This window comes from Bos indicus x Bos taurus, chromosome 12 (assembly GCF_003369695.1).
Source record: "Bos indicus x Bos taurus breed Angus x Brahman F1 hybrid chromosome 12, Bos_hybrid_MaternalHap_v2.0, whole genome shotgun sequence".
Taxonomy (NCBI): Eukaryota; Metazoa; Chordata; class Mammalia; order Artiodactyla; family Bovidae; genus Bos; species Bos indicus x Bos taurus.
This window is the reverse complement of record NC_040087.1, coordinates 71,241,241-71,260,681: the sequence shown is the minus strand read 5'-3', so window position 1 is coordinate 71,260,681 and position 19,441 is coordinate 71,241,241. Positions and strand designations below refer to the sequence as shown.

General features: G+C 39.6%; 1 protein-coding gene across 1 annotated transcript in view; it reads right to left on the bottom strand.

The window, feature by feature from the left end:
* LOC113902125 (multidrug resistance-associated protein 4-like) overlaps positions 1 to 19,441 on the bottom strand; it is a 188,477-nt gene that overhangs the window by 93,481 nt on the left and 75,555 nt on the right. The window contains 8 exon segments of the mRNA XM_027557079.1: positions 504 to 654; positions 5,078 to 5,157; positions 9,482 to 9,628; positions 12,127 to 12,134; positions 14,711 to 14,748; positions 16,473 to 16,613; positions 17,787 to 17,930; positions 17,932 to 17,985. Coding sequence (XP_027412880.1) covers positions 504 to 654; positions 5,078 to 5,157; positions 9,482 to 9,628; positions 12,127 to 12,134; positions 14,711 to 14,748; positions 16,473 to 16,613; positions 17,787 to 17,930; positions 17,932 to 17,985 — 763 coding nt within the window.

The following is a 19,441-nucleotide window of genomic DNA, read 5'->3' as shown; positions in this document are numbered from 1 at the left end:
GCAACTTACTTGGACATGTAAATGAATGTATTTTTCAAATATGTCACTTCTGACATACATTTCCTTAATGTCTCCTTTCCTTTTCCTAATCTTTTACTATCCTTGTCATTTCTGAAAACTCCAGGAGAAGAAAAACTCCTATTTTCCTTCTACATTAGTTCCAACATGATGAAATATTTTATTTTTAAGGAAGTATTTATAGAGTGGATGCTCTGTGTTAGGCAGTATGTTGTAAACAAGACAGAAACAGTACCTGTCCTCATGGTGGTCACATTTGTCCTCTTTATGCTAAAAATGCAAAGCTGCAGTTGACCTGCTCCCAGGTCCATTTGCCTTAAGGACCACATTGACTCAACAGTGGCCATCACATTCAATTACATAATGTCAACTTAATGAGAAGTTCCAAAAGATAGACTCTCTGGAATTTCAGGGGTCTGGTCAATTACAGCATAAATGGAAGCCAGCCTGCGTTGCCATCCCAACCTGAGAGCCCTGGTACTCACTTGTAGATTCCAGGCATTTCACATCTCATGATGTCCTTAAGAAATACCACCAGAGAACAAAGAAAATGATTCCAAGGGGAATCACAAATATAGCAATCCGAGGAATCGAAGCCACCATCACAGACACCACACCAATCACAAGTAGAAACATCTGAAATAGTGAAAACAGATACAGAGGGCTCCTTATGAAGGACACTTTTCAAAGATAAACTTTAATGAGCTCTTTTGTTAGTATTAAACTCCTTTCCTTGAAAGACTTGTTAAAACAGTATGGAATGCTTTCCCATCCTAAGAAATAGAACTATAGGTGGTTCTCATGATGTTTATTGTATGAGCCAAACACTATAATAAGGACTTTCTCAGTGTTGTTGTTCAGTCACTAAGTTGAACCTGAATCTTTGTGACCCCATGGACTACAGCACACCTGGCTTCCCTGTCATTCACTACCTTGCAGAGTTTGCTCAAACTCATGTCCAATGAGTCAGTGATGGCATTCAACCATCTCATCCTCTGTCATCCCCTTCTCTTCCTGCCCTCAATCTTTCCCAGCATCAGGGTCTTTTCCAATAAGTCAGCTCTTCACTTCAGGTAGCCAAAGTATTAGAGCTTCAGTTTCAGCATCAGCCCATCCAATGAATATTCAGGGTTGATTTCCTTTAGGATTGACTGGTTTGATCTCCTTGCTGTCCAAGAGATTCTCAAGAATCTTCCCCAAACCACAGTTCAAAAGCATCAGTTTTTTTTGGCACTCAGCTTTCTTTATGGTCCAACAGTCACATCCATAAATGACTACGGGAAAAACCATAGCTTTGACTAGATGGACCTCTGTCAGCAAAGTTATGTCTCTGCTTTTTAATTCACTGTCTAGATTTGTCATTGCTTTTCTTCCAAGGAGCAATCGTCTTTCAATTTCATGGCTGCAGTCACCATCTGCAGTGATTTTGGAGCCCAAGAAAATAAAGTCTGTCACTGTTTACATTGTTTTCCCATCTATTTGCCATGAATTGATGGGACTAGATGCCATGATCTTTATTTTTTGACAGAGCTCCCACAATTGGGATTCCAAAAGCATCAAGGGGTGAGTTTCTGGATATCTTCCTCCCCTTGGACACTGGAGGAGACCCACGAGGGGAGGGCTTCCTATCTGACTCACACCTGTACCTCAGAACCTCAAATCTATTTGGTTTGTTGAAGAGAATGAGGGAGAGAGGGAAATGCCACCCCACCGACCTCACACACAACTGACTCACAAACTTAAAATCCAAACAACCAGCAACATATCCTCACATCCTACATTCCAGATGGACCTTTCTTTTACTTCAAACTCCTTTCAAGAGTAGCCTGTCTTCACCTCAAGTCCCTCCACACCAAATGGATTTGCAGCCCTTTGCAGTCTGGCCTCCTCCCATCTGAAGCCTGTTACTCAGGTCACCAGAAGCCTTCTGATTCAAAATCAACCAACAATTTTCCATGGACTCATCTTCTCATTTGCATTGAACAGTCTTGTCCTTCCTTGGTTCCTCAATCTACTTCCTCCTTTCTCCCTTGCTATTCATTGTGTGTCTCCTCTCCTCCCCTTTCTCTCTGCTTTCTCTCTGAGTATCGAGCCTTCTCATTCATTCTCGCCGGGCAATCATGTCATCTTCACAGATTCAGCTACTACCTGCTCAGTGAAGAACACAGAGGCTCCATGCTCATCCCAGACCTCTCCCTGTAACACCAGACTCTTATTTCCAATGGCCTGCAGGATGCCTCCACCTTCAACTTCAAGATAATTGAACTACAGAGCAGAGTTGGGATTGGAAATCAGTGAGACTAGACTTTTCTCTCTTCATTACTGAGACTGTATCTTACTGAGATCAGGTAGCATCTATCTCTGACCCTCTATATATCATGTAAAACTATGTGATGATTCTGATTATGACCACTAACTAACCATGTACTAAGCACACAGAGGAAACCCAACCTTGGCCTAGCTTGTCCTTAACAAAGAAACAGAGACTTTCACAAAATCTTTTCAAAGTAATTTACAATCACTGTTAAAATATAGCACTGTTTTTAGGGAAGAATTATTTCTGGGGATAAATTATGTAGTTAAACTCAGTAGGACACATTTATGAAATAAGTTTGCGGAGGAGAAAAAACAAACAAACAAACAAACAGACATCTCTGCAGTAAAAGCACTCTGCCTCCAAATCTCAGCTTAATTCACATTGGTAACAGTGGAAGATGTGCCCATAGGCTACACTGTCTGCAATCAGATATTGACTCCTGCAATTCTGTGCTCAGCTTTTGTTAATGCATTTCATTTCTGAAATTAACACTTGGAAAGAAAAAGAAAATTCCCCATGGATTTAATCACTAAAAAGTTCAGTTCAGTTCAGTTCAGTCATTCAGTCATGTCCAACTCTTTGCGACCCCATGAATCACAGCACACCAGGCCTCTCTGTCCATTACCAACTCCCAGAGTTCACTCAAACTCACGTCCATCAAGTCGGTGATGCCATCCAGCCATCTCATCCTCTGTCATCCCCTTCTCCTCCTGCCCCCAATCTCTCCCAGCATCAGAGTCTTTTCCAATGAGTCAACTCTTTGCATGAGGTGGCCAAAGTACTGGAGTTTCAGCTTTAACGTCATTCCTTCCAAAGAACACCTAGGACTGATCTCCTTTAGAATGGACTGGTTGGATCTCCTTGCAGTCCAAGGGACTCTCAAGAGTCTTCTCCAACACCACAGTTCAAAAGCATCAATTCTTTGGTGCTCAGCTTTCTTCACAGTCCAACTGTCACATCCATACAAGACTACTGGAAAAACCACAGCCTTGACTAGACGGACCTTTGTTGGCAAAGTAATGTCTCTGCTTTTTAATATGCTATCGAGGTTGGTCATAACTTCCTTTCCAAGGAGTAAGCATCTTTTAATTTCATTGCTGCAATCACTATCTGCAGTGATTTTGGGGCCCCAAAAAATAAAGTCTGACACTGTTTCCACTGTTTCCCCATCTATTTGCCATGAAGTGATGGGACCAGATGCCATGATCTTAGTTTTCTGAATGTTGAGCTTTAAGCCAACTTTTTCACTCTCCTCTTTCACCTTCATCAAGAGGCTTTTTAGTTCCTCTTCACTTTCTGCCATAAGGGTGGTATCATCTGTATATCTGAGTTTATTGATAATTCTGTCTACTAAAAAGTAGACAGAATTAAAAAAACAGAAAAAAATAGTCCACATGAGCAACAATATCGAAAGAAGAAATGAGAGCTGAGATGACCCAACATCATTCTTTAGAATCTCAAGTTCATAGACAAAACAGAGGCTGGATAGAAGGTATTCCTGTAGGTCTTTCTCTCTCTCTCTCATCAATCAACTTGTGAAAAGAAAAACTGCCTACAAAAACAAAAGACATTTTCTGAGATGACCTTGATCCCAGAATTTAATTACTGGCTTAAAGGCTTTGTACTTTCAGTAACTGCTGTCTATTGTACTTGGAGTTCCCAGGTGGCTCAGTGGTAAATAATCCACCTGCCAATACAGGAGACACAGGTTTGATCCCTGGGTCAGTAAGATCTCCTGGGCAAGGAAATGGCATCCCGCTAGAGTACTCTTGCCTGAGAAATACCATGGATGGAGGAATCTGGCAGGCCATAGTCCATGGAGTCACAAAATAGTTGGACACAATTTAGTAACTAAACAACAACAACATTGTCTTTGATATTTGGCAAAACTAAAACAATTATGTAAAGTTTAAAAATAAAATAAAATTTTAAAAAAAGTATAAATTTCACCTTATTTTTATCACTCTTTTCTTTGTAAGTAACCACACCTACTGCTGCTGCTGCTACTGCTAGGTTGCTTCAGTCGTGTCCGACTCTGTGTGACCCCGTAGACGGCAGCCCACCAGGCTCCCCCATCCCTGGGATTCTCCAGGCAACCACACCTAGTTTTATCCAAATAAAATAGTAAGTAAATATTTTGGTAATACAATGCATCTGGTTAGTGCTCAGTCATGTCCAACTCTATATGACTCCATGGGCAGTAGCCCACAGGCTTCCACTATCCATGAAATTCTCCAGGCAAGAATACTGGAGTGGGTTGCTATTTCCTCCTCCAGGGGATTTTCCTGTCCCAGGGATCGAACTCATGTCTCTTGCATCTCATGCACTAGCAGGCAAATTCTTTTCCACTGAGCCACCTGGGAAGCCCAATATGAAGCATAATTTAGTTCATCTAGGTTATCTTTCCACAAGAGGTGATTATTTCTATGTTATGAAATGCACTCACAGTAAAGAGAATCCACACCAGACACCTGGAAGGCAGAGGAAGAACCATTTGCCCAGCATGTTGCTGCTTCAGAACAACTTTGATGTGACTGTGTAGCCACTCCTGCCCCAGGTGTCACTCATGTTAACTCAGCCTCCCAATCACAGCCGCGCCTTTCTCTCACAACCATGACCTTTACTGAAGATAACAGGACACATCACCAGGCTGAAAAGCCCACCATCAGCTCCTCTGAAATGACCTTGAGAAATAGGCACTCTACTGTTCCCTGTGAGAACTCGACAGGAATGGTATGTTACCTGGATGAAATCTTGAAATGTCTGGGGCAGCAAGTCATCCATATGCCCAATGTCTTTGGAGAAATGATTTAAAATTCTTCCTGCAAGAACAGGATATGAGAGATTACTAATTTCCTAAGACAGGAAACAATTCACAAACAAATTGAAACAATAATTTTAAAGCATATGTATTTAGGGACTTCCCTGGTGGTATAGTGTCCCCATTGCAGAGGGTATAGGTTCAATCTCTGGTCCAGGAAGATCCCACATGTCACAGAGCAACTAAGCCTGTGCAGCACAACTACTGAAGCCCCTGTGCCTAGAGCCTGAGCTCCACAGCAAGAGAAGCCACTGCAATGAGAAGTGGGAACACCACAATGAAGAGCAGCCCTGCTTGCTGTAAGTAGAGAAAGCCTGTGTGCAGCAACAAAGGCCCAATCCAACTATAAATAAATAAATAAATCTTAAAAAAAAGACATGTATTAAATATTTAATGTATTGGATGTCCCTAGTGGCTCAGGTGTGAAGAATCCACCAGACAATGCAGGAGACAAAAGAGGTGTAAGCTCAATTCCTGGGTCGTCAAGATCCTCTGGAGAAGGAATGGCAATCCACTCCAGTATTCTTGCCTGGGAAATTCCATGAACAGAGGAGCCTGGTGGACTACATTCCATGGGACCACAAAAGAGTTGGACATGATTTAACTATTAAACAGCAAATTTATTTTTTTTTTTTTATTCTTCCAATTTTATTTTATTTTTAAACTTTACATAATTGTATTAGTTTTGCCAAATATCAAAATGAATCCGCCACAGGTATACATGTGTTCCCCATCCCGAACCCTCCTCCCTCCTCCCTCCCCATACCATCCGTCTGGGCCGTCCCAGTGCACCAGCCCCAAGCATCCAGCATCATGCATCGAACAGCAAATTTAGTATATCACAAATTCAAATGAAATAAGCTGATTGTGTAAAAAGAGAGAAAATAGGATGATCTCTAAAGAGAAAGAAAACTACCACCAAATGGCAGTGGGTGGGAAGTTGAGAATTAGTCCTGAATTTTAAAAGAACGGGAGACTCTTGTGGCAGTGTCAAGAAGGGTTGGTGGATTTCAGAATGTTCCCTCCCTTTAGATCCCTCTTATCTAAGACTCATTCCAAGTGCTAAGTTTAAATAAACAGTTGCAAAATACCTAAGTTAATCCTAATGTTACACTAATTTTGCTTTAGGTATCAAGATTAATTTTCCCAAATGATACTCTTTAAATCAACATAATTATAACCTCTCTGAAGGTTTTTTTTTTTTTTTTTTTTTCCCCTCCAGGTCATTCACAGCACTTCACATTTGGGGAAACTGTGAGTTATGACATTTCCAAGTTGTGAGTTTACTACTGGGGTAATAAGTCTTTATTTTCAAAGGTGTACCAGGTGTGACAAGCATAGACTTATGAATAAGCATCTAAGAAGATCAGAGGGATATAGGAAGGAAAACAAAAATAGTACTAAATGAGTAAGGATCACTTATCATTGATTTTATTTTCCTTCTCAGAATCCACAACAATAGTTTATCCTAAAGGCTTCAAGATTAGAATATGAGAACTAATTTCTATTAAATATCTAGCGTGAATTTAAAACAGCACCTGTCACATCAGTAAACAAAGGATTCTGCAGCCATGAAGACTCTGAAGCCACCCCTACAAGGGTGGTGCACCCTGAGGAGACTCAGGATGAGAAAGAAGAGGGTACTGGCCCCAGATAGAGCAGGTGCATATTAAAGGAAGTGTAATACAGAGAAGCCAATTTTGACTCAATGTTGGATCTGTTTCTTTGACCATAGCTATTCACTGCTTTTGTCAGGGAACCCTGCCCTTCTGCCTTAGGTTAAACTAAATTAGCCTTTTTTTTTTTAGTTCACAGGGAGACAATCTGACTCTCACCACCTTTGGATAGCTGTAGAAAAGAAAAAAATTAAAAAATCCCCTCCAATTTTGCAAGGTCAATGGCTTTACTTCCTCGCCTCCTCTCCTCTATGTTCTATAAACGAACCTGGCATCCAGACCCCAGTAAGATGGTTATTTTGAGACATTAGTCTGCCATCTTCTCAGTCTACTGGGTTTCCAAGTAAAGTTGTTATTTCTTGCTTGAACACGACATCTGTAAGATTTATTGGCATTGTGAAGGCAAGCAGTATGAGCTTGAACTCAGTAACATATGATACCACTATATGTGGTTTTCTCTTCATGTCATCACATACCAAAAACAAATTCCACCATAAATTACCTATTACAAATTCTACTTTTTAAAATAAACACAGGGAAGAGTTCAACTTAGCATACCACTAAAAGAGCAAATAACTGATGCCCCCAAACCTTTGGGCATACCTTTGCAGTACTTAATTTGGTTTCTATTTCTTGAAGGAATTAAGTTTGGATAATAGACACAGGATAGGGAGACAAGATATACACTGGTATGCCTGCTGCTCTAGGATTAGTGATCTTGAAGATTTAAACTTGGTTCCAAATCCTTGAATAATAAATACATCAGCATCTGGAGAAGCCTACAGGTCATCATCAGACTGTTGAACTGTGGTCATGAGCACTCAGAGGCTGTGATAACAGAAATTCAGTCCCATTTAATGCTCCCAAATTTATGACTGTAGCTTTCACATTAACAGGCTAAGTAGAGCAACTTCACAGCCATAATAGCATGGACTCCTCCAATCACTTCCTCGCTATGGCTTCATAACATGATGAGATCTGAGTGAGCCTCTGCATCTTACCATCCTGTGCTCCACATAGTGCCTGGACTAAACAACATGTGTTGAATAAATCTGCATAAGATACTGCCCTAAATAGTCTTATTCAATCCTCACAATAGCCTTGTCAAACAGGAAGGGCAGCAGTTATTCCCATTTCACAGGAGAGGAAGTTTCCAGACACCATGTCATTATCTTCACTAAGGTTCATTAGGTACTGCCCATGTGCTAAATGCTGTGAATATATTAACCTGTTTGCTGCTAAGTCACTTCAGTTGTGTCCGACTCTGTGCAACCCCACAGACGGCAGCCCACCAGGCTCCTCTGTCCCTGGGATTCTCCAGGCAAGAACACTGGAGTGGGTTGCCATTTCCTTCTCCAATGCATGAAAGTGAAAAGTGAAAGTGAAGTCGCTCAGTCGTGTCGGACTCTTAGCGACCCCATGGACTACAGCCCACCAGGCCCTCCATCCATGGGATTTTCCAGGCAAGAGTACTGGAGTGGAGTGCCATTGCCTTCTCTGATTAACCTGTTTAATGCCCACAAAGTCAAGGTATTGGTAAGTGTGTGAATAGTATCCTCATTTTATAGGTAAGAAAATTGAGACACAGAGAAATTAAATAACTTGCACATAAGTATTAACATAAATGTCACTGGCTATTACTATTAGTAACTAGTACCAGGACTGAACCCAGAAGTTGGCTCCAGAGTCCATACTTATAACCATGACAACATCCTTCCTGGAGATTTGCCTCCAGTAGTATCTACCTACTTTGACCTTGATCACACAGCTAGTTGATGACCAGGCAACTCCTGTCCTCTCTCCAGTCACATCCCTGCCTTGACAGGTCCTATCAATCATCATCTGGAAAAACAAAGCCAGTGTGGGCTTCAGCACAAGTCTAACCAACTGAGAGTGGGCGGTTACAGTGATGAACTAACTCTTCATAGAAACCCAGGTCACGAGACTACCTTCCAAAGCAAGACAGGTCAAAGGCCTCTGTGTGGAGGAAGCAACCACTGGGAAACCTTCAGGGACACTGTTACTTAGTATTGAAGATCCTCCTGCTATGTACCACAAGATCTCTTAAATGTAACCAAAAGTCCATTGTAAAACTAGAGGGCTGATTTTATTGAAGAGGATGTATATTTTTCACTGATCTTGTATTTTAATTAATCTTCCATTACCATTCGGGTAAACCTCAAAATATGAGCACATGCCAGAGCTCTGGGGTCCCAGATATGGATGGGCAATGAAAGAAACAAACACACAGCCTGTCTCCTGTAGAGATGTTCCTGGAAGAAGGTCTTTCCTAGTTAACTTGACACTATGTAACACGGCCAGCGTTTCAACAACTAGTCAAAAACATTTCAACACATTTGCATAGTATATTGGGTATATAGAACAAATGGACTCTTAAATCATCCTGCAAAGTAAACGTTCATTTATCTTTACAGACATGAATAAATTGGAATAAAAGCTTATATACTCCTATATTCAGATTTTTTTCCTATCAGGAAAAATTATCAATGAAGTTTTTGGTAGAAAATGAAAACACACGGACAGTGATTTTCTTCCAAGCATATCTTCCATTTTCAAATATGAAAATGTAATCAGGCAGTAAATCTGTTTATAAGACATACTCATTGAGAAACTTCATGTCTGACTTACCTATTGGATTTTGATTGAAGAACAATACTGGAGCTCTCAAAATGCTCTCCAACATTTTGTTGTGCAAAGTTTGTGAAGAATTAGCAAGGGCATAGAATATCAGCAGAGACCTTGTGATGCCAAAAAGGATGGTAGATACAGTTAACCCTGAAATAAAGAAACATCAATCAGCACAAGATCTCTGTCTTATCCTCAAGGATGCTGAGGCGTGGTTGGCAGTTTATAAAGATACTGTACATTTTATTCTATAGATAAAGTTTACATAGAAATTTGCATACATATAGAATACACAATTTTACATATGTAAATATATATATAAAGTAAATTCTGTAAGCTTTAGTTTTTCCACAAAATACATGTATAAAGAAGAATATAAAAATCAATGTTTTCCTCTCACTAAATAGAAACAACAGAGGGGGAAAAATATCATCTGTTACCTACAGTTTCATTCTAGGCTTTCCTAGTTCAATTACAAGTTCTAATAAAAACTCACAAGATTAATAATTACAAAAAGTTGATCTTCTCTCCACATTTCGAATTACACTATTTACAACATGTCCCACAATCTAAAAAGTGAGGTATGTCTTGGCACTAGCATGTGAATTAACAGGGAACAGGAGAAATGATTTACCATTTCCCTATAATTTACAAGGAAATTTACTTTCATGTGAAGTAGCTTCTTAAGAACCTACTGTACAGGGAACTACTCAAAGCTCTATGGTGACCTAAATGGAAATCCAAAGAGAGGATATTGTATCATTGGTTCACTTTTCTGTACAGCAGAAACTAACACAATATTGGAGAGCAACTATACTGAAATAAAAAGTAATAAAAATTTAAAATATTAAAAATAAAGTAGCTAATTCTTTGCCCAAATAACTTTAAAGAGTATATTGCAAGAAGCTACAAATTATATTTTGACATAAGATAATTGTTCTAATCAAACAATTAATCTCTCACTAAATGTTTGATAGAACCCCAAAGCATTTGTAAATAAATACAATAATTTAATTTATGTTTTATCAATGACATAAATGAATACTACTATGCATATAAAAATTAAAACAGCCCTCTAAACATCTCTTGGACTTTTCCGGTGGCTCAGACAGTAAAGTGTCTGCCTACAATGCGGGAGACCTGGCTTCGATCCCTGGGTCAGGAAGATCCCCTGGAGAAGGAAATGGCAACCCACTCCATTACTCTTGCCTGGAAAATCCCATGGACAGAGGAGCCTGGTAGGTTACAGTCCATGGGATTGCAAGGAGTCGGACACGACTGAGCGACCTCACTTTTACTAAACATCTCTTCAATTCACAATATTAAAGAGTTGGGGTGACTTCTGTAATAAATATTCCACCAAGCACTTTTTTCCATTCAGCTGACCAGTGTTATTTAAATTCTGAAAGCTGTTTAAATTCCTGAATTCCATCAACAGGCATTTTGCCTTAGCCCACAGTCCTATAAGAATGTGTAACAGAATCCTTTCATTCTTCTCTAAGCTCTCATTTTCCACCAATTCTAAAGCTAAACTGCTGTTAGATTCAAGTTTCTTATCAAGTAATCAATAAAATAAATGCCAAATTTCAATGAGTGGATTTTTATATAACTCATTCTTTGTTAATCTTTGTATAAGCATTTGTACAAGCAAACTTTGTACAATCATTTTCTGTGAGGATATTTAAATTTTTATTTAGTTTTTAAAAAATTTTATTAGGATATAGTTGCTTTACACTGTTGTGTTAGTTTCTGCTGTACAATGAACTTAACCAGCTATATGTATCCATATATCCCCTCCCTCTTAGACCTCCCATCCCCCCATCCCTCCCTTCTAGGTCATCACAGAGCACTGAGCTAAGCTCCCTGTGCTATACCGCAGCTTCCCACTAGCTATCTGTTTTACATATGGTACTGTATATGTGTCAGTCCTAATCTCCCAATTCATCTTCCCCACCTCCCTACCCCTCGCCATGTCCACATGTGTGTTCTCTACATCTATGACTCCATTCCTGCCCTGTAAATAGGTTTATCTGTACCATTTTTCTAGATTCCGTATATATATATATGCATTAATATAAGCATTTTGTTTGCTTTTCTCTTTCTGACTTACTTTACTTTGTATGATAGACTCTAGGTCTATCCACATCTCTACAAATGACCCAATTTCGTTCCTTTCTACGGATGAGTAGTATTCCAGTGTACATAGGTACCATACATGAAATGAAAAACAATCCTCAGAACAGGAGAAAATAACTGCAAACTACGCAACTGACAGGGATTAGTCTCCACAATATACAAATAGTTCATGCAGCTCAATATCAGGAAAAGAAAAATCAAAAAATAGGCAGAAGGCCTAAATAGACACTTCTTCAAAGAATACATACAGATGGCCAAGAGGCACATGAAAAGATGGTCAACATCACTGTTAGAGAAATGTAGATCAAAACTACAATAAGGTATTACCTCACACCAGTCAGAATGGCCATCACCAAAAAATACACAAACAATAAATGCTAGAGAGTGTGGAAAAAAGGGAATCCTCTTGCACTGTTGGTAGGAATGTAAATTGATGCAGCCACTATGGGGAACAGTATGAAGGTTCCTTAGAAAACTAAAAATACAACTACTATATGACCCAGAAATCTCACAACTGGGCCTATACCCTGAGAAAACCATAATTCAAAAAGACACATGTACCCCAATATTCATAGCAGCAATATTTACAAAAACCATGGCATGGAAGCAACCTAAATGTCTAACAAGTGAATAGATAAAGAAGACATTTAAAATTTTAGGTGAAGATACCCTTTAAGAAGTACATATGCTATATAAAATCTAAACACTCTTGTGAATAGAGACAGTCATGTTAATATTAGTCTGGCAAGCCAAATGTTAAATTAATCACACAGCTGGGGAGGAGATAACACTGTGATCTCAAGGTAAGAAAGAGAAAGAATCTAATCCCAGACACTGGATTTCCTCTGCTTAGCTTCTCTAATAACTAGTGAAGCCCAAGAGATGAGCAGTATTGTAAAGCAGAGCTTTGCATACGTGGGAGGGAATAATGCTTTTATTTGGGCCCATGCTCCTAGAGGATTTCATCCAAGATCAATAAAAGCCAACGTTTATTCAGACAGAATTGGACCAACCTGAACCACAGGGTGGGGATTCATTTCTAATACACTTACCCATCCATAAAAAATTTAGCTAAAGCAACCTACTTAAGACAATAGCCATGTATTTCCAGGGGCTGATTTTTTGAATGTGCAATCCTTGTTTAACTACCAAAATCCAGTACAGAGCAAATTAAGAGTTTTCATTCAACCTCTTTTCTTCTAGTAGATCTTTAAAATAATTATTCTAATTAATTCACAGAGTAAATATGACTAAGACAATCTGTTAAGACATTGCTGAATTACTCTGGAAGCCCTAGTTTATCACACAGATTCATTATAAACACCTTAGACTCTGCTATAATAGAGAAGATTATGCAACTTTACCAAGTAAATGCTTAAGAACCAGCTCAGCTCAAATATTAAATCTTCAGCTTCTTTTACATATGTCCCAAAATACAGGCCACTTTGTACTTTTGCCCTATTGAACAGGGAAGAAAAAATATTACACTATAGATTATATATAGAATATACACAAATATAAAAAAAAATCTCAAACTTGGGTTCATAAATTGTTTTTGAGTACCTAAGTTTCTTCCTTTATTTTAACTAAGAAATAAATGAAAATCCTCCACTTAAATGCTTTGACATGATTGATTCTGTCGGTTGACTCTATCATGAAATAAAATCACCTTTAGAAAATGACAGAAAATAAAATAAATGGTGGGGATGTTTATTCTCTGATATTTTTATCAGACCCCAAAGGAATAAGGAGGAAAATAATCTGTGCTTACCTTCCCCTAAAGCAACAGCTGTTTCTCAACAAAAGGAAAGGCCGCTGCTCTTGAGTACCTAAACCACCTTAAAATTCTTTCCTGTTCCCATTTTGCTTTTGCTCCGTACTCTAACATTTATAAACTTTCCATATGGCAAAGCAGATGAGGATCCCTTTGGGTATATCTTGTAAATACCAAATGAAATACCATAAGTGATAAAACGTTACAGTTGTCTAATTTGTAACACCTCAAATGTTTCCCATGGTCTCTCAACTGTAGCCTCATATGTGTAGTTGAAAAACCATCCTTCTTCCTGTTGAACTGGAATAATTTCCAAGTTTGCATTTTTTCTCTGTACATTGAAGCTGGCATCATCTTAAAAAATATTTGAAAAGAAAAGAAATTGAAAGTGGGCTAAATTTCTGGAACATAAAACAAAAAAATTACATAAAAGCTAAGAAATTGAGTATCCAATACAAGCCCATTCACAAAGGATCAAAATATTAATTCAAATATGGGAAAAGTATTTCATTTACAATTTAGAGGTGTTGAGATCAAATCAATAAACAGAAACACTAATACATGTTTCATAAAAAGGACAAATGTCAAAATATGATATGTTTCATAGGAAAATACTTGCGTCTAATGAAAGAGGTGTCTTTCTAAAGCTTCTGGGAATTTGTAAAAATTCAAAATCATGTAAAGTGTTGATTGCTGAAATAAAGTGAAAAGTTCTACCTAGAAAAAAAAAATCTCAATTTGAGAAATGTATTTTATGCTCTAAAGTGTTTCCCAGCTCATAAGACATTGTGTGTATCTCCCTTTTAAAAATTTGAATCACGACTTTCAGTTTTCAAAACTCTGTGAAGATAGACTTAGAAAATGAACTTATGGTTGATGAGGGAAGGACAGTTAACAGAGTTTGGGATGGTCATGCACACACTGCTATATTTAAAACAGGTAACCAAAAAGGAGTTATTGTATAAGCATATGAAACTCTGCTCAATGCTATGTGGCAGCCTGGATGTAAGTGGGGTTTGGGGGAGAATGGATACATGCATATGTATGTCTGAGTTCCTTTGATGTTTACCTAAAACTATCACAACACTGTTAATCGGCTATACTTCAATGCAATATTAAAAGTTAAAAAAAAGAAAAAAAATTCTCTGAAGAAGCTGTTAAAGGGAGGGACATGGGAGAGACCATGGTGGGTCACACACCACCTGCAGGAACTTTCATTTTTCTTCAGGGAAACTATGTGAGGGTCAGACCCCTGACTCTGTGGGAAAGTGAGGCTTTGTATAGATTTCATAGCACTTTTGGTCAGATCAGGAATCACTCACCAGTCTGCAAGCCACCAGTCCTGCAGGACATAGGCAACCTAGATCAGGAAACAACAGTCACTCACACACTGACATCAGTGAGCCTCACACCCCACTCACTAGAACGGGGGATGGAAAGGCTCCAGAACATGGAGACGGTCCTTCTGGCTCAAGTCTGTGCCAAGTCCCACACCCCAGATGACCACAGGTCAGAAGAGGGCCTCTTAAAATTTAATATCTTTAAAAGAAATCTCATTTTCCCTAGAAGACTTTGCTCCCCAAATATAATGTTCAGTTCAGTTGCTCAGTCATGTCCGACTCTTTGCAACCCCATGAATTGCAGCATGCCAGGCCTCCCTGTCCATAGTCCATGAGTTCACTAGGACTCACGTCCATAGAGTCAGTGATGCCATCTAGCCATCTCATCCTCTGTTTTCCCCTTCTCCTCCTGCCCCCAATCCCTCCCAGCATCAGAGTCTTTTCCAATGAGTCACCTCTCCACATGAGGTGGCCAAAGTACTGGAGTTTCAGCTTTAGCATCATTCCTTCCAAAGAACACCCAGTACTGATCGATCTCCTTTAGAATGGACTGGTTGGATCTCCTTGCAGTCCAAGGGACTCTCAAGAGTCTTCTCCAACACCACAGTTCAAAACCATCAATTATTCAGCGCTCAGCTTTCTTCACAGTCCAACTCTCACATCCATACATGACCACTGGAAAAACCATAGCCTTGACTAGACGGACCTTTGTTGGCAAAATAATGCCTCTGCTTTTCAACGTGCTATCTAGGTTGGTCATAACTTTCCTTCTAAGGAGTAAGCATCTTTTAATTTCATGGCTGCAGTCACCATCTGCAGTGATTTTGGAGCCCAAAAAAGTAAAGTCTGACACTGTTTCCACTGTTTCCCCATCTATTTGCCATGAAGTGATGGGACCAGATGCCATGATCTTAGTTTTCTGAATGTTGAGCTTTAAGCCAACTTTTTCACTCTCCTCTTTCACTTTCATCAAGAGGCTTTTTAGTTCCTCTTCACTTTCTGCCATAAGGGTGGTGGCATCTGCATATCTGAGGTTGTTGATATTTCTCCCGGCAATCTTGATTCTAGCTTGTGCTTCTTCCAGCCTAGCGTTTCTCATGATGTACTCTGTATAGAAGTTAAATAAGCAGGGTGACAATATACAGCCTTGCCGTACTCTTTTTCCTATTTGGAACCAGTCTGTTGTTCCATGTCCAGTTCTAACTGTTGCTTCCTGATCTGCATATAGTTTCAATGCAAATACAAGTGGACTGCAAAGGCAGTAATAACAGTAAAAATGTTTTGATTTTTCAAAGCAAAAAGCTTGAGAGGTACAGTAATGGTGTTCTATGTGTCACTTGGCTGGGCTGGTCTCCAGTGATTCAACCAAACACTTGTCCAGATGTTGCCATGAAGGTATTTTGTGGATGTGGTTCACATCCATCATGAGAACTTCAGTAGAGCAGATCACTCTCAACACTGTGGTCACCTCATCCAGTCAGTCAAAGGCCATAAGACCAAAACCTGAGGCTTCCTGGAGGAGGAAGAAATTCTGCCTCAAGACAGCAGTGTCAGCTCCTGCCTGAAGTTCCAGCCTGCAGGCCTGCCTTTCTAATTTCGCATTCACCCAGCTAGATCTCACAACCTCATGAGTCAATTCATTGGGATAAATCTCTTAATACACAAAAATAATTATAAAGTACAGTATAAATAGTATGTAAATATCAACCTGAGTACACAAATCAAGATAAATGCCCTTATGTACCTGAGCTGCAATGTTTACTAGAATAAGGAAAATGATGACAGACCAGTGAGCATCAGCTGTGAAGTAATTTGCATAGGTCTTAAAATCTACTTTTCCTTCCAGTTGGCCCTCTAGAGGTAGTGTAACCTGTATGTTCTCAGTCTGGAAGGGAAAAATGGCAGTGAGACATGAACTTTTAAATAATGAACCCCAAATTTCAAAAGTTCAACTACACCCTCCACTGCAAAACTGTGGGGAAACAGACACATCTCATATACTGGCAGGAGCGCAGGATGGTCCATCTCCGATGGACAAGGGTGTAGGAATATCTGGCCAAATCACATATGTGTTTACCCTTGGACCCAGCCATCCTATGCCTAGGATTCTATTAGAAGTAAAAGAACATTTGCACGAGATTATTCACAGTTGGGTAGCTTTGCTTAAAATAAATCATTACTGTCAGCACACACACAACAAAAATCAATTAATTTATCAATTAATATATAAATGCAGAAGCTAAAATAACACACAAAATTATATGGAGATAATATATCCCTCTAGATGACTTGTGTCACTCAATGAAAGAAACAGAAAACATACTTGGGGCTCTAAATACTAACCAAATACAGTAAACTGAGTCACAAAGAGGGCTGGAATAATATGAGTTTGGATAGCATGTTGCAAGCGTATGATCTGAATCTATGTGATTCCAAAATTTCAGAGAGTGATCCTTGAGTTTAGAAAGTGAATAGCTAATCTGAATACTTATCAGAATCATCCAGGCTCCTGGGTTTGGATATTCAGGGCTTCGATATCAAAGATTATCTGTGTATTTTAAGAGAGATCTAGCGCATTTCTGCACTTCTGTCTGGAAGACTTAGAATGCAGTATAGAGTCATAGGAGCCTAGAATGTCCCAAATCTATCCTGGCCACTGAGATTCAAGGTGATTTAATGTGGCAAAAGCAGGACTCAGTCTAAGGGGGTCTTCACATTAATCCTCTGGATGCCTAAGGGAAATTAGGAGCCACCAGAGTGAGTAGGATCTAATTATGGTAAACTGAAGAGTTCTCAATCAGTGTGAGCCACACACACCCAGAAATTCATAGCAGGGCACTCACTACTCATCTCCATAAGATTCTCCATCCTACACTCAAAGGGGAACCCCAAGCAGGCTTGCTCCATTCATGTTCTTCTATCAATTCCATGGAATAGACTTTGGGAACTTTAGGATCTACTTTGGGACAAATGAAGATATCCTTAGAGAAGCACACTGAAGGTCCCTGAGGCCACCAAGAGCAGACAGACCCAGGCACATTGATGGATAGAAACTCACATCCTGGTCCTCTTGAGCTGCACCTTTCAACAAAGGTCTGGGAGACTGTAGAGGCTGACCCAAAGACTCAGAGATCACAGTGGAAGTTCCTGGAACTGGAGATGGTTCAGATTGCTTATTCCCCTTGTCAAAAAGGGAAAAAAATATCTACCTTGGATTTTAGGAACTCAGAGTAAGTTCCTCTTTTCACTGTTTTGCCCTAAAATTAAAAAAAAAAAAAATGAGAGGAATTAATTTACATTTGATAATAGTAAAACAACCTAAATATTAATCAAGAAAAGTTATGTGGCCTTAAATTATGGTTTTTGTGAAAAAAAAAAAAAAAAGATCCCTGAGTCTAGAATTCTTGTTGAAAAATCTAGTTCAGTCAACTCAGTACAGAACTGAACATTGTGTTTTCTGCCAAACCCTGTGTTGGGTGCTGGAGGATATGAAAGAAACATGTGTTTATGTGATTAAAATGCAGGCCATTGACATTAGTACCCTGGGCACTTGGGGAAGCAAGAAGCACAGAGGCTGGTGGGAGGATCAAACAGTCTCTACAGACAACATGGGAATTGAGAGAAGCCTCCCTGGTGGCTCAGACAGTAGAGAATCCGCCTGCAATACAGGATACCTGGGTTCGATTCCTGGATCGGGAAGATCCCCTAGAGGAGGGCATGGCAACCCACTCCAGTGTTCTTGGCTGCAAAATCCCATGGACAGAGGAGCCTGGCAGGCTACAGTCCATGGGGTCACAAAGAGTCAGACATGACTGAGTGACTATGCACATACAGCAAATCATGTGAGAAACAGAATTTTAAAAAAACAGTCAATTGGGGAGGATATTCCAGGAAAGAAATTTAAACTTAACCCAGAGGTGGGGACCAGCACATCTGCATATGGGTAAGAGTCTCTCATTAAATCTTCACTGACCACTGTCACTGTCACACTATCATGTGCCTGGCTGGGATAACAGGAACCAGCCCTGGACAGAAAACCCATGAAATCCAGGTCTATTGTCTTTACAACTGCCCCATACACTCAGGAAGTTCAAACCTGAAAATTCAATATTCCACTGTTAAAGTAATTAAACAAGGAGGCCATGGGTCTGGGGTGGCTCTAAAGCCTTGGCAGCCTGTGCCCACAAACCAAAACCTAAGCCAGAATCAATGCACTCAGATCTGAGAAGAAACTTAAGAACAATCACAAGCAGCCAACCAGGCTTCTCTATATCAGACAACTGCTTAAGCTACAGCCAATCTCATCATGTTCTTTGAACACATGTAACACATCACTGCACAGTTACCCTCCCTTACAAAGTCATATAAAATAATGTGCAGATGTTTTCATCATTTTCCGATCCCTAAACAAGACACAGCTGATTCACTCAGTGGCAACCAAAACACTAGGAAAAAATCCCAGGATGCAAAACTCATCAAATGCGGGCAGCTCTGGTTAACACTGGTCAGATAGAAGTTGACTCAAGACATTAGTTGGGACCATTCTCACCCTATCCCCTGAAGTAAGCCACTGGGAGAAACCCAGTGAAGCATCTGAGTACCATCTGATACTGCAGAACTAGAATATCATGCAGGATATAGTGTGTCTTGTTCTACTTGGGAGGCAAAATTCACATACCTCTTTAAAGAAATCACCACTCACCACTTCACATC